Source organism: Larimichthys crocea, chromosome VIII (assembly GCF_000972845.2).
Source record: "Larimichthys crocea isolate SSNF chromosome VIII, L_crocea_2.0, whole genome shotgun sequence".
NCBI lineage: Eukaryota > Metazoa > Chordata > Actinopteri > Sciaenidae > Larimichthys > Larimichthys crocea.
In genome coordinates this window covers 6,970,023-6,983,991 of record NC_040018.1, presented here as the reverse complement: position 1 = coordinate 6,983,991, position 13,969 = coordinate 6,970,023, and the positions used below count along the sequence as shown (strand labels likewise).

Below are 13,969 nucleotides of genomic sequence, written 5' to 3'. Positions count from 1 at the left end.
ATGCTGAGTTTGAGTAGGAGTGCCACACCACAACTTCCTGTTGTTGGATTTATGCAATACATACAATCAATGAAGTGTTCCAGCAGTGGTAGTGGTTGTAGTTGCTGGAGGGACTTTTTTAGCAATAGTAATGCTCGCTCCTGATGTATAATGCTATAGCACAGTGGTGGAGGAAGTGTTTAAATCTTTTACTTGAGTAAAAGTAGCAATACTACAGTGTAGAAATACTCTGTTACAAGAGTGGCAGTAGCTCAGTCCATTGAGACTTTGCTTGGGAACCGAAGGGTGACCGAAAATATGGAAGGTGGACTGGTAGCTGGAGAGGTGCCAGCTCACCTCCTGGGCCCTGCCGAGATGCCCTTGAGCAAGACACCAAACCCACCCAACTGCTCGCAGGGCGCCGGTCTGGCTGGCTGCCCATCACTCCACCATCTCTCTCCCCACATTTGCATGTCTACGAGCCTTGTACTTGTACTGTATATGTGTTTGGGGTTAAAAATGCATGTAAATAAAATTAAAAAAAATTGAGTGAAAAAAAAAATTCCCAGTTGAGCCGACTCTTCTTGGTGAGTCAAATGATCTGACTCCCTAAAAAGAACTCGAACTTCCCATCACACGATATATGTTTACACGTACAAATCATAAGTCAAACCAGCGCTAAATCTGGCTGAATTATTAAAGGTATAAGTGGTAAAAATGAAGAGCCATTTTGGGAGCTGAAAGAGCCGACTCTTCTTGGCGAGTCAAATGATCTGACTCCCTAAAAAGAACTCGAACTTCCCATCACACGATATATGTGTACACATACAAATCATAAGTCAAACCAGCGCTAAATCTGGCTGAATTATTAAAGGTATAAGTGATAAAAATGAAGAGCCATTTTGGGAGCTGAAAGAGCCGACTCTTCTTGGCGAGTCAAATGATCTGACTCCCTAAAAAGAACTCGAACTTCCCATCACTAGTCATCATGTATCAGATTTGTCCCATCTGCGTTATAGTGATGACGCATTTCCATGAAAACAGCTGTTCCCAGTTCTGACCGCTAGAGGCCGCTCCTCTCTTCAGGCTTTTATACTGCGGCTGGGGTCTTCAGGTCGTTGCTGATTGGCCCGTGATTTTAGTGTCACGCCTCCACGGAGTCGTTCTCCTTTCCCATTGGTTGATTTAGACTTTGAACACCCTGGAAAAAAAGATTGGTTTCACATGCAAACTGTCAAGAGAGAGGGAGAGGAAGCTGAAGATGGCAGCGCTGCAACCTTCACACTGTGAGTTCAGAAACAAACCGACCACACGCTTCCAGCTGTACGAGCTGACGTTACCGAGGCGCACAGGACGTGTGCGGTTTGCTTTGAAAGCGGACAAAATGGCAGAGAGGGAGGGAGGCTTGTTTACATCGCCAGGACCAGCCGGAGGGGGAGCTAGCAGGATGCTAACATTAGCTCGGCAGTTTGTCCGTTTGATTTTTGAACCGATAACGATGCTATAATCATTATTAAATCGATGGATTCAATCAGTTAACGCTTCAAAAAAAAAAAAAAAAGTCGTCTTCGTGCTGTGACATCCATTAACCTACGAGTAACGATGTAACGATGTAACGATGTAACGGCAACAACAACAACAACCGCTAATCTGTACTGTCCCGTGTAGAGTAACGTTAAAGCGTCGTTACTGTCCGGTTATATTCAGTTTAACGGCCCGTTTAACAACTGGAACATCAAGTGCTTTTCTATCTATATATATATATATATTATATATATATAAATATATATGTGTCTGGTGTGTGTGTGTGTGTATGTATATATATTATATATATATATATATATATATTATATATATATATATATATATATATATATATATACATACACACACACATACATATACACACACCACACACACCCACACAAACACATATATTATATATATATATATATATATATATATATATATTATTATTATATCTATATATATATATATCACACACATACATATACAACATACATACATACATACATACACACACATATATACACACACATACATATATATAATAATATATATATATGTGTGGTGTGTGTGTTGTGTGTGTGTTGTATATATGTGTATGTGTGTATATATACACCCACACCACACACCACATACATACATACATAACATACATAAACACATACATACACATACATTGTTGCCCTGGCAACCAGATCCAGTGTCAGGATTTTTAGAAATACCTCATATTTAAAGGTCCCGTGTGTGTGTCTGTGTGTGTGTGTGTGTGTATGTGTAGAGTTTAGTGGAATCTAGTGGTTAAGTTCCAGATTACACCGACTGAAAACCCTTCACCTCTCCCTCTTGGTTCAAGCTAGTGGTGGGAAGATCGATCCAAATATCGATACTAGCCTGGTGAGATCGATTCTTTACTTTAAGTTCCGCGCTTGTTTGCAATGCTGCGGTTTCGGCAAAGAAGAAACGGCCAGGTCGCCGGACTCGCCGCTCCTGTGTCAGCGCAGTGCAGGCACACTTTGCTCCCCCTCCACCCTCTTGTGTTTAGATGTTGCGTGACTTAGACGCGCAAAGCAAACAAACAAACAAGCAAGTTTCCGGCTCAGGTTCATCAGCACACACAGTGTGTGCCTATTGACTAGAAAAAAATACAACAGAAGAATGGCAGAGAGGAAGAGGAGCGCCGTGTGGCTGTATTATCAAGGAGAAAGCGAGACAACAGCAAAACATGGGATTTGTAAAAAGCTAGTCAAGTATAGTGGAAACACTACCAATTTATATAAACTTATAAAAAACCATCCAAAAGAAAACATGGAGCTACAAAATAATAAAACAGGAAACATCACAAAAAACACTCAAGGTCATAAAAAGGCTCATGGTACAGGCTGTGTGAGGAGCAGTACGTTCATTACGGTATCGTTAGTCACGTGACAGGCCGTTCAGGCTGTGTGAGGAGCAGTACGCACAGCGGTTCGTTCATACGGATCAGTCTTTCGTTCATTTGTCACGTTTACGTCGGCCAAAGATTAGTTTAGTTTACCGTCCGAGAGTAAGTGATCCGATTCAGTTAAAAGACTCAAACTTCTCAACAGTAGAAGACACTACAAGACACTTGTAGTTTCTCTGTCATGTTTGAACCAAGAGGAAGAGATGAAGGGAGGAAACCACGTCACTAAATGCTAACGTGGACATTTGAAATCAAAAGTTCCCGCCCTCGCACCCTAACCACCAGGTGAAATATGCTCGAAGCTTTTTCTCCTGTATAAACATCAAGTGAACGTGTCTGTGGCGTCTATGAGTGAGATGAAAAATGATTTGAAACAAGGCTCGGGCTCCACAGCTCAAGGCCAGAGCAGATCCTGGCACGGCGCTCTGCAGGAGGCGTCTGAGCCTGCCCCGGCAAGGAGTCTGAGTCATCTGGTTCAAGGTTGAGTAGAGGTGGGAGTTCGTTAGATGAGAAAATGAAATAGAAATTGAGGATAAAGGGTTGTTTGTGAATGGCAGAGTGAGGCTGAGGCAGTGATTACATGTATGAGACAATGTGAGAAAGGTGCAGCTATATTATCATATCAGCTTTTAGGAAACTGCTGTTACTGTCCGGCCGTAGCTCCAACTTTGGCAACAGTTTTGCTAGTTGATTGTCATTTTTTTTAAGCAAAATAACCGTCAACCGTGTTCTGGTTCCAGCTTCTCAGATTAAAGGATGAAGTCATAAGTTATATAATGAGGATACAACGTTTCACCCCACGACAGCATGTAAACTGCACCCGGAGTCTCATGAAAAGCAAAGTGGACGTGACCTCCCTGGTCTCAGTGGGAGCTGTGGCCTCGCCGTGTAGACGGAGTAAGCAGGTGTGATAGAAGAGATTAACTGTTACGCTCAAGCTCTGAAACTAATCCACTTAGTCAGGGAACAAGTTTATTTTAAATCAACTTGCCGAACTTGCTGCCAAAATGGGACTAAGGATGAAATTCTGTATGCTCACAGCAGGCAGGTTAAACATTTTGAGTGCAGGATTAACTCGTGTTTACAGTCAGGTTTCATAATTTATTTTGCTCCTATTTCTCATTTATTTCTCAACAGTGTGATCAATAAATACATGAGAACAAACAGGGACAGTGTAGATTTCTTCACAATAAACACACAAAGGGAAGGAGAAGATCAAACAAACTATTTAAATATTTACAAGCTTCAGCAAACTTATATAGAAACACCCAAGAGACTCAAACATCCCTGCACACCACACCAAGAGCTATAATCCTATAGAACATAGGAGATTGTATATCATGACCCATAACCGTAATCATTTTAGTTGTAACAAATATCCTATAATTGTCCCAGACACTATCTTTGTGTCCCAGGTGCTACAATGTGACTTCCCCAATTTCGACCTTTCTGTGATCGAGAGCTGCACGCTCTACTGATCACGTAGCTCTGCAGAGAAACACAGTTTATGGTGCAGACGCGCTGGATCTGTTGAGGGATTCTGTGCATTTTCTACGGAGAGCGGGAGATCTTTTATGACGGTTATATCTGAATTTGCATGAACACAACTCTCCCTCGACTTTATGCAAATGAAGTCGGTACATAACAACGCAGCAGGCTCACAAAACTCAAAACAAACTGTGAATGATCTACACACGTGAATGTTGAAAGCGGACCACCACACACAACTCTGCAGTTACGTCACCCACGTCACGTGGCTACATTTGCGCCCTAGGCGAACAGCACGCGCTCGTGCGGCCTCACGGAGACTGCACCCTGGCGGTCGCCCACATTGCCCATAGCTAAAACCGGACCTGCCCACCTGTCAGGGTGGCCAGCGGTCTGCAGCTTCCAGATGCCACATGTAGGGATGTATAAGTGACCACGGTTTAAAACATCATAAAGGCTCAGCTGCCACCTACAGTTGATTTTTGGTGATGCACTGAAATGAAAATTTTCGTCCGAAACCGAAAATGAAATGCGGTTGTTAAATTTTTCACTATTTTTTTTTTTTTTACTATTGCATAAATAGCCTAGAATAAATTTGTAGACATGTTTTTTCAAAGACAGTAAATGTTTATTTAATATCCTTCAAATATTCCAGTAGAATTTCCAGTTAGTATAGTTATTATTTCATTTATACTGTTAGAAAGCCCATGTTGTTATAATCACTGTTTTTCTTGAAAGAAATACTATCTAGTTTTATTATATTTCCGGTGAATTACCATTTTTCCCACGTTTATGAACGCATCATAGTCATTCCGACGGTCATTGAACGCGCCTCGCATGTGTGACGCCGTAGTTTAGAGAGAAGTATATAGCTCCGCTAAAGAGCAGTGTATGATGTATTTCTTGCCTGTGTTTTTCTTATATCCTGCATCGTGGGTTTATTGTGTGTGAATGAGGAAAAGAATCAGCAACCCTGGCCAGATCACTGCGTACTTTGTTTCATTGCATCAATTGTGTCATACCACTATTCGGCCCTACTATTCGGCCACTTAACCGAAAACTGAAAATGCACTTTTGGGCCATTTTCGTCCGAAAATTTTCGGTGGCCGAATTTTTGGTGCATCCCTAGTTGATTTTCATTAAGACTATAATCGTACCATCCAAATCTATAATTGTTGCATCCTTATCCACATGCGGCTTACTTGCTTTTGTGGAAAAAATCATTGCATGTGTGTGTCTGTAGCAGTTGTGTGCATTTAGAGGTGTAGTTATGTGTGCAGATATCAGAAAACAGAACACCTATCCAATAAACAAATACCGAATAGTCCACAACTCTATTCACCATCATAGACAAAGAAAAGCACCAAAGCTCCAAAGCTTGAAAAGCACCAAAGCTTGTTGCACACATGCTTCATTGGTGTCTGTGAATCCTGGGAAGATTAGCCAAGTACTGCCTCTTTTAGGTCACAGACCTTCAACTGAACAAGCAAATCCTGCAGAGGGAGCTTGTTTGTGTTCCCTCAGTCTGAGGTCCCCAAGGCTTTGAACACTAGTGTTTTTGTGTATCATTTCATTTGGACCCCTTCAGGGCTGCTCATGCTAATAAATCAGCACATAATCAGCCTCGACCCTTGACTGACTGTGCCTGATGGCTGAAGATGTTGTTCAGACGGGTGTCTTATAGCGTGCCAGAGAGTAATGAGCAGTTTTGGTTTGTCTGCAGTATGACATGCGGTCCGCCGCCTCTCCCGTCTCCACGGCTGGCTTAATGTTTAGTGGTGACGGCAATCCAGATCAGAGCCAGTGCCCTGCTGCTTTGCAGCAGCAGACTGCAGCGTCAGGGTTAAATGTGTAACAGTAGAGTAAGTGCTAGAGGTAATTATTGCTCAAGCACATGGCGTATTTGTGCTTAAAGTGATGTATATCGGCCGGAACAGACGTGGTTTTTACTGTGCAGATGAAAGACCCAAAATTACCCATACTGCTCCGCGTAATAAGACCGTGTTGGGAAAAAAAACATTGGACACCCTCAAACAAGGATGAGCTCTGAAGTGGTTTTATCAATGTAGAATCAATTAGTGACTCTCTTGATTCATTTGAATTCTGCTGGATCTCAATCGTTTTTGATCAGATACTGCATGCAATACTTTGAGTTTTGGGCTGTTGGTTAGACAAAACGATACCTTTTTAGATGCATCATCTCAGACTCTGGACTAGGGTTGCAAAGGGCCTTTTTCCATGGAAACTTTCTATGGGAAGCTCAGGAATTTTGGGAATTATGGAAATTATTGGGAATTAATTGGGAGTAATGTAAACTTAATCAAGTGTACTTGCATGAAATCTGGTTGTTTCATTCAAGATTATGCAAAAATATAAAAAAAAATCCCGTCATTTTGCAACCCTACTCTGGACATTCTTTGTTAAGACATTTACAAGTTCATCAATTAATCGGGAAAATAATCAGCAGATTAATCGATAATGGAAACCTGATTTGAGGGTTTGAAGTCATTAAATCTATCGAGAAAGTTGCCAAGTTGTCAACACCCGATCTCACACGAGATCTCTCCTTGCTCTTCCCTCCTGCACGCTCGACTGATCGCACACGCTCAGCAGAGAAACACAGCAACGGTGCAGACACGCTGAATCTGTTGAAATATTTCCTATGTCTGAATTTACATAGATACGACTCTCTCTCTCCACAATAAACATCAAAGTTCAGTTTACTACAACCCCAATGCATCACATCCTCATGTCCATGTGTTTCCACAGACGGGGTCTTATGGGAAGTTATTGCCGTGCATATAAATACGTTTTTTGTGATTGGTTGGCTTCAATCTTGGTATATCTAAAACTTCGATCTGTGAGGGAGTTTCTAGAACCGGTCTGCTTTCACAGTCAGCCTTGACACTTGACAGTGTACAGTCTGTTTTCTAGCCTAATACGGCTGTAGTGCAGTGAGCCTGCCTATGAATATAACTCAACACCATGTGTAATGTTTTCTTTGTTTCCTTGCAGGACTGTCTGTCTTGCGTCAAAATGGAGGAGAGGACTGTCATTAGATAATTGGAGCTGCAGCCTCCAAGACTCCAAAGAAACCCAAGCCAGTCATATGAGATGTGAATTTGTTGAATGAAGAATGAGGAACTCGAGTAACGACGTCATTGCAGAGGACTGACGAGTGCCATCATTTTCCACATTACCTTTTTACGTTTGAGCGTCGCTCGCTCGCTCTCACTCTGCTCCTCCTGACACACACACACAGACAGACAGACAGAGAGACATCTACCAGCTCTGCTGCCATCCAGCCCAGGCAGAGTGGACCCGTCCCTCTCCCGAGGCCCTCGCGCCCTCCCACTCTGGCGGTGTGTTGGTGTACGATGGCGCGGTGGGACGCTGAGGGCTGCCGCGGGGGACTGTGATGTCAGAGCCCAACAGCCCGGGCGAGAGCCGGCGTGGCGCTCCCAGATTCTTCGTGGGCTGCGAGGACGATGAGAGCGAGGTCCTGGAAGACAGCATGAGGACAGACATGGAGCTATATGAGGACGACGAAGACACAGACTCGGTGGGAGATTTATGTCTAACTACATAACCTGTTTATTATAATCTATTTCTGGAAACCCAAATCCACAACAGGCTGCTCACTATGTCATTTAGGGTGTGTTTGGACTTTTATTACAAAAAGTATGCAAGTGCATGTTTGCTGTGTTCAGTTACAAGATCATTTTACACCTGTTTTCAACATAAAAATACAATCATACACCTTCAGAATTCAAGTTTATATCTTTGACCGAACTAGGAATATCTTAATTGCTTTGTTAACTCATTATAAAACACATCAAATAAATCCTAATCCTAATCCTAGACTTGCAGTAGATGTGACAATATTCTGGCTTTGAAGAGAGTGTGGAAGTCGGCTTGAGTTCCCTGTCTCACGGCAAAGCAGTGAAAATATTCTAAATATAGCGTACACTTGAACTTGAATTTATTTTTAGGAGGCTAAAATTCAATTTGCTGCTGCTGCCCCGTCCACAGCAATCCTGCAATCTGTTCAGAGAGAAGAGAGAGAATCCAATCGCTTAGCTTCCCTGCTTGTAATCCAGAGGGAGATGTCATGAGTAAGCACGGTCCTCGATGGTCTGAACAGCTAAATGAGCTTTTTTTTCTTAAACGGTTATGAATGTTTATTTTCTCACTGCTTAATGAGACCTTGGTATCATGTATTTTTACTGTTTCCAGCCTCATTTCCTTTAGCTGTTGCTGCTAGCTGGATCACTTGAATGGTATCATCGAAGATGAGTCATCCGTCGAGGGCTTTTAGTCAGCATTGTGCAGCCATGATAACTTTTTGGGTGAAAGCTTCGATGAACGAGATTATTAAAAAGGATTTCTCAAACTAGTTTTCCCAAAAGAGCTCAACAGTTAATGTGTGTAGTGTTTTTGACAGGGACCACATAATGTCACTCCTTCTTGTTGTCATCAACTTTGTATTTGAACATTCGGAGTGTAACAGAGAAACCAGGTCACGCCGAATGTTTACACACCCTGAATCACGTGGTTGTTGTCGTGGTCACATACTGTCATTGCTTTGGTGAATTAGTCAGTTGGATAGTAGCTAGATCTACAAACAGAACACAGCTCAAGTCATGTGGAAATTTCTTAGAGGAGCAATCGGTCTGAGTCTATTAATATAACATTTCAGTTTTTCGCTATGAGGTTCTTCAGACAAAGCTGCCATTGTTCTGTCCTGCTTCACTGAAATGTTGCCCTCCTCTCCCTTTGTTCAGCCCCCGGAGCGACAGATCGTGGTGGGGATCTGCTGCATGATGAAAAAGTCCAAGTCAAAGCCAATGACCCAGATCCTGGAGAGGCTGTGCAGGTTCGAGTACATCACTGTGGTCATCTTCCCAGAGGACGTCATCCTCAACGAGCCCGTGGACAAATGGCCTCTGTGTGACTGCCTCATCTCCTTCCACTCTAAGGGTACAACACACACACATTCATGTTACATATGCTGTGCACTGTCTCTGAACTTGTTATTTTATCCTGTCGAATCATTTCTCTGCGTGTGAACCAGGATTCCCGCTGGATAAGGCAGTGAGTTATGCCAAACTGAGAAACCCTCTGCTCATCAATGACCTGAACATGCAGTATTATATACAGGACAGGTACCTCAACATATCCTAAATATATATCTTCCAGCACTGGTTGGAATTATGCATGCAAAGTAACATAAGACTTGATAGTACAATAACCATAGCTCATGTATTAATGTTATTTTATGTTTTCTTTAACAGGAGAGAGGTGTATCGCATCCTGCAGGAGGAGGGGATAGATCTGCCCCGCTATGCTGTGCTGAACCGTGACCCAGATAAACCAGACGGTCAGTCTGCCAGCTCATTAGTAATAATTCACTGCAGTTATTGAGTCATGCATCTTTTTTTACTCTACTATAAGTAACATCACATGAAAAAAACACAGATCTGACTGTTTTCATGTAATCCTCCTGAGAAAGCTCTGTCCCCGAGGGTATACATTTTGAGACTGCATTGGTTTTATTTCAACTTGAGGATAAATATAGTATCAAATGTGAAGCAGTCGCAAGTGTACCATAGTTGAGCGCTATGATATGATGGGCTCTGTCATTCAAATCCTGTTTTTACACAGTGACGTGAAGACGGTACCCGGGGAGTGATGAGCGATCATGTGTTTTATGTCCCTGCCTTTACAACGTTTTTGTAACATCCAGCAAACGTCACATGGTTCAGAGTGCAGAGCTGCTTCACAGGGCTCAAGAGTAAACTCTCAGGGTGTCATTGGTGTATATAATAAGGGAGGAATGAAGGAGGGGTTTCCTGGCACATAGAAACATTTTGTGTATGTGTGTATGTGTGTGTGTGTGTTTCAGAGTGTAACCTGGTGGAAGGAGAGGACCACGTGGAGGTGAATGGAGAGATATTCCAGAAGCCTTTTGTTGAGAAGCCCGTCTGCGCTGAGGACCACAATGTCTACATCTACTACCCCACCTCCGCTGGTGGTGGCAGCCAGCGACTCTTCAGAAAGGTCCTTGCTTTTCTTTTAGTCTATAAATCCAAAATTACTTCAGATTATCAAGGCGAAATGGGATGAAACTGGCAACAAAAAATAAAACTGTCTACAACTATTAAACTATTGCTTGGTTGTCACTACTGGTTGCTCGTGCCCAGAAAATGAGTTACAGTGACACATGAATGCCTCTCGTCACTCTAATTTATAGTTTTCACTTGTTGGGCTTTGATCTGAATTTGCTGTTAGCCTCATGAGTGCACTCGTGAGGCTAAAGTAACAGCACTCGTGTTATATTTGGAAAAGTGTTCCAGGCACTCGCTCGGTCTTGACATTTTCAACGTACACCTTCCTTTTATCTGTTTAGTAATAATGGTTAATCAACTGCACAGGCTAAAACTGCAGGCAATAACCTGCACCACTTAGAAGCTTCTCTCGTAATGGTACATGAGTGTAACGCTCTGCCAAGGGGAGAGCATTATCATAAATCAGACCCGCTGTTGTCAAACAAGGAGCTGCAGCCTTTGAGACTGTGATGGATGTTCTGGAGAGTATTCAGAGTGCAGCGTTGCACTAGTGGCTCGGTTTTAATAAATTTTAAAAAAAGGGCAGTGTTTTCAAAACCATCAACATTTTTCACTCTGTGTGATTTGTGTAGATCGGGAGCCGGAGCAGTGTGTACTCGCCAGAGAGCAGCGTGAGGAAGACGGGCTCTTACATCTATGAAGAGTTCATGCCAACAGATGGAACTGATGTTAAGGTAGAGTATGGACAGTATTCAGGGACGCCTTGAAACAAACTATTGAATTTGCTACAGCCCTGACTGGCCTCTTCTCCATGGTAATGATTCTTGAGGTTCATGATTATAGTTGTATTTAGAGCCACATAACATAACCCATTATAACTAGAGTTGTCACGATACTAAAATGAGTAACCACGATACTATACCAGACAAAGTATCGCGGTTCCGGGTATTATCGCGACACTGCGGCCTTTTTTTAAATTATTATTATTATTATAAACTGCAATGTATTTGTACAAGTTAGTTTGAAACAACAACGTTTGTTTTTTAAGCAAAATTAGTGTTGCCACTGACGAAGACACCACGGCAGAGTCGCTGCTCGGGCCCGGTGCTTCTGCCATGGTGAGTGTGTTGTCTCGTGTCTGTGCGAGACAGAACTTTAGCTTGTTGTTTGTTTTGAAGCGAGTTTCTATGAAAGCGGAGCTGTCTTCTCGGAGTTTGTTCTTGCCGGCAGAAACACACGAACAGCCAATCAGCTAACAGACGGGCGGACCCAGCGTGCGGAAACAGCCTATCATATCCCTGGACGTCACCAGTAACAGGCAAACAGCCAATCATTCAGCAGCTGTGTAGTTCGGTTGCGGTTCCATGTTGGTTTGTTTACAAAGGAGTAGCATGCAGTGAGAAGCCGGGAGGAGAGCAGAGGCGGCCGCTATGTAGCGGAGACTGGCACCGGTAGTATAGTAATCCACGGTAGTACCGTCGTGTAAAATTTCTAGTATAGTAGCGACGGTTATGATTTGGCACCGTGGGGTACCGTGTATACCGTGGGTATCGTGCAACTCTAATTATAACCCATACAGGGTTATAATTTTGATTGGTCGTGGTCTGTGTTTCATGTGACATCAGGTGTACACTGTGGGTCCAGACTATGCTCATGCCGAGGCTCGAAAGTCCCCTGCCTTGGACGGGAAGGTGGAGAGAGACAGCGAGGGGAAGGAGGTCCGCTACCCCGTCATGCTCTCAGCCATGGAGAAACTGGTGGCCCGTAAGGTCTGCCTCGCATTCAAGGTGAGCAGACAGTCTGGTTTGTCCTAGTTCACCTGTTCCTTTGTTGTGGAGGTGCATTGCTAATGTTGTTGCATCTCCTCCTGTCACTGCAGCAAACTGTGTGTGGCTTCGATCTCCTCCGAGCCAATGGACACTCTTATGTGTGTGATGTCAACGGTTTCAGCTTTGTGAAGAACTCGATGAAGTACTATGACGACTGTGCCAAGATCCTCGGGTACGCTGTTTGTTTATTTTTCGTGTGTTCGATTCTTTTCTCCTTCAGATCTGTTGACTCACTTTGTGTCTCTTCGTGGCTCCTCAGGAACATTGTGATGCGCGAGTTGGCCCCTCAGTTTCAGATCCCTTGGTCTATCCCTACTGAGGCAGAGGACATCCCCATTGTTCCTACTACTTCAGGGACCATGTGAGTCACAACTCTAGTCAAATTCTTCTGTTAGTACATTAGTGCACATGGGGCAGCACCTGTGGTGACCATACGCCCCAATTCATCCCCAATTATCCCAGAATGTCTAATTCCAGCAAAACACTTTTCGCCCCTCTCCCTGCCCAACTGCCCATCCTATAATTGGAAGTACAATCTGTAGTTTAAACAGCCCTAGAGACTTTTGCTGACAAATCCGCAGCGAGCTCTGGGTGCAGAAGGAGGTTAAACATGGTTCATTTGAATATACTGCCCACATTGTAGTGACATAAAGCTGGTTGACAATCAGTTTCCATTTTGATTATTACCATGCATATTATTCTAATTGATTTAAATGAGGTCACCAGCCGTACCTGGACATTCACAGTCTGAGACAAGGTGACATGCTGTAAACCACCTAAAGGAGTGTAAGCACCGTTAGGTGGACATTACCTAACGTGTGCTCTGCAGACACAAATATTATGAACTCTCTTTATTTTAGTGAAGTGCTATTTATTTCAAGTTGAACAGCCTGTAAGCTGTAAAGCTTTTGTACCTGTTGATGTTTTGTCTGCCAGGACAACTGTTGTACACATGCATTCATGTTAAATTCTTGTCCTCTTACAAAAAGGTTATGCTCGGTGTCGATTGATAGAAGAAGAGTCTGTTTATGTGATTTTTGTTTGTTTGCTCTCTTGTACTCTTCAGGATGGAATTACGCTGTGTCATCGCCGTCATCCGTCATGGAGACAGAACACCAAAACAGAAGATGAAGATGGAAGTTCGCAACCCCATGTAGGTCACCTCTGTTATCGCCTTTCTCTTTTTACTGCAAAGACTTAATAAACCCTTTAGATTAATCAGAAGTTTGTCTCTGATCCGTCCAGGTTCTTTGATCTATTTGAGAAATATGGAGGATACAAAACGGGGAAACTAAAGCTGAAGAAGCCAAAACAACTGCAGGTAACGATATGTCTGAAAAAAGCACCGTCACAACGCTTTTAACAAACTCTCGTTTCTCTTCCAGCCCGTGTGTGATTAACTTTGTGTAAATCGCTGAAAGATCTCTGAACCTCAACAGGAGGTGCTGGACATCACACGGCAGTTGTTGGCAGAACTGGGACAGCACAATGACTGCGAGATAGAAGAGAAGAAGTCCAAACTGGAGCAACTGAAGACTGTTCTGGAAATGTGAGTTACAAGGAAACTGGGTCACTTTATTAACGACTACTCCCCGATCTCAGCTGTTTAATTAATTTCTAGGTCATTTCAGAAAATT

The 13,969-nt window shown here is 43.0% G+C and overlaps 1 protein-coding gene across 9 annotated transcripts in view; it reads left to right on the top strand.

The window, feature by feature from the left end:
- The first annotated feature begins 1,139 nt into the window (after window positions 1–1,139).
- ppip5k1a (diphosphoinositol pentakisphosphate kinase 1a) overlaps window positions 1,140–13,969 on the top strand; it is a 31,235-nt gene continuing 18,405 nt past the window's right edge. For 5 of the 9 annotated variants that reach the window (XM_027281123.1, XM_027281122.1, XM_010741274.3 and 2 more), the window contains exons 1-13: window positions 1,140–1,265; window positions 7,451–7,997; window positions 9,220–9,415; window positions 9,510–9,600; window positions 9,730–9,815; window positions 10,341–10,495; window positions 11,136–11,237; window positions 12,129–12,290; window positions 12,383–12,504; window positions 12,592–12,693; window positions 13,399–13,485; window positions 13,578–13,653; window positions 13,772–13,881. In XM_027281123.1, coding sequence (XP_027136924.1) covers window positions 7,854–7,997; window positions 9,220–9,415; window positions 9,510–9,600; window positions 9,730–9,815; window positions 10,341–10,495; window positions 11,136–11,237; window positions 12,129–12,290; window positions 12,383–12,504; window positions 12,592–12,693; window positions 13,399–13,485; window positions 13,578–13,653; window positions 13,772–13,881 — 1,433 coding nt within the window. In that variant the 5' untranslated portion in view covers window positions 1,140–1,265; window positions 7,451–7,853. Of the gene's footprint in view, window positions 1,266–7,450; window positions 7,998–9,219; window positions 9,416–9,509; window positions 9,601–9,729; window positions 9,816–10,340; window positions 10,496–11,135; window positions 11,238–12,128; window positions 12,291–12,382; window positions 12,505–12,591; window positions 12,694–13,398; window positions 13,486–13,577; window positions 13,654–13,753; window positions 13,882–13,969 lie in introns of all 9 variants that reach the window. The other 4 variants (XM_027281121.1, XM_027281120.1, XM_027281116.1 and 1 more) reach the window with 1 other exon arrangement.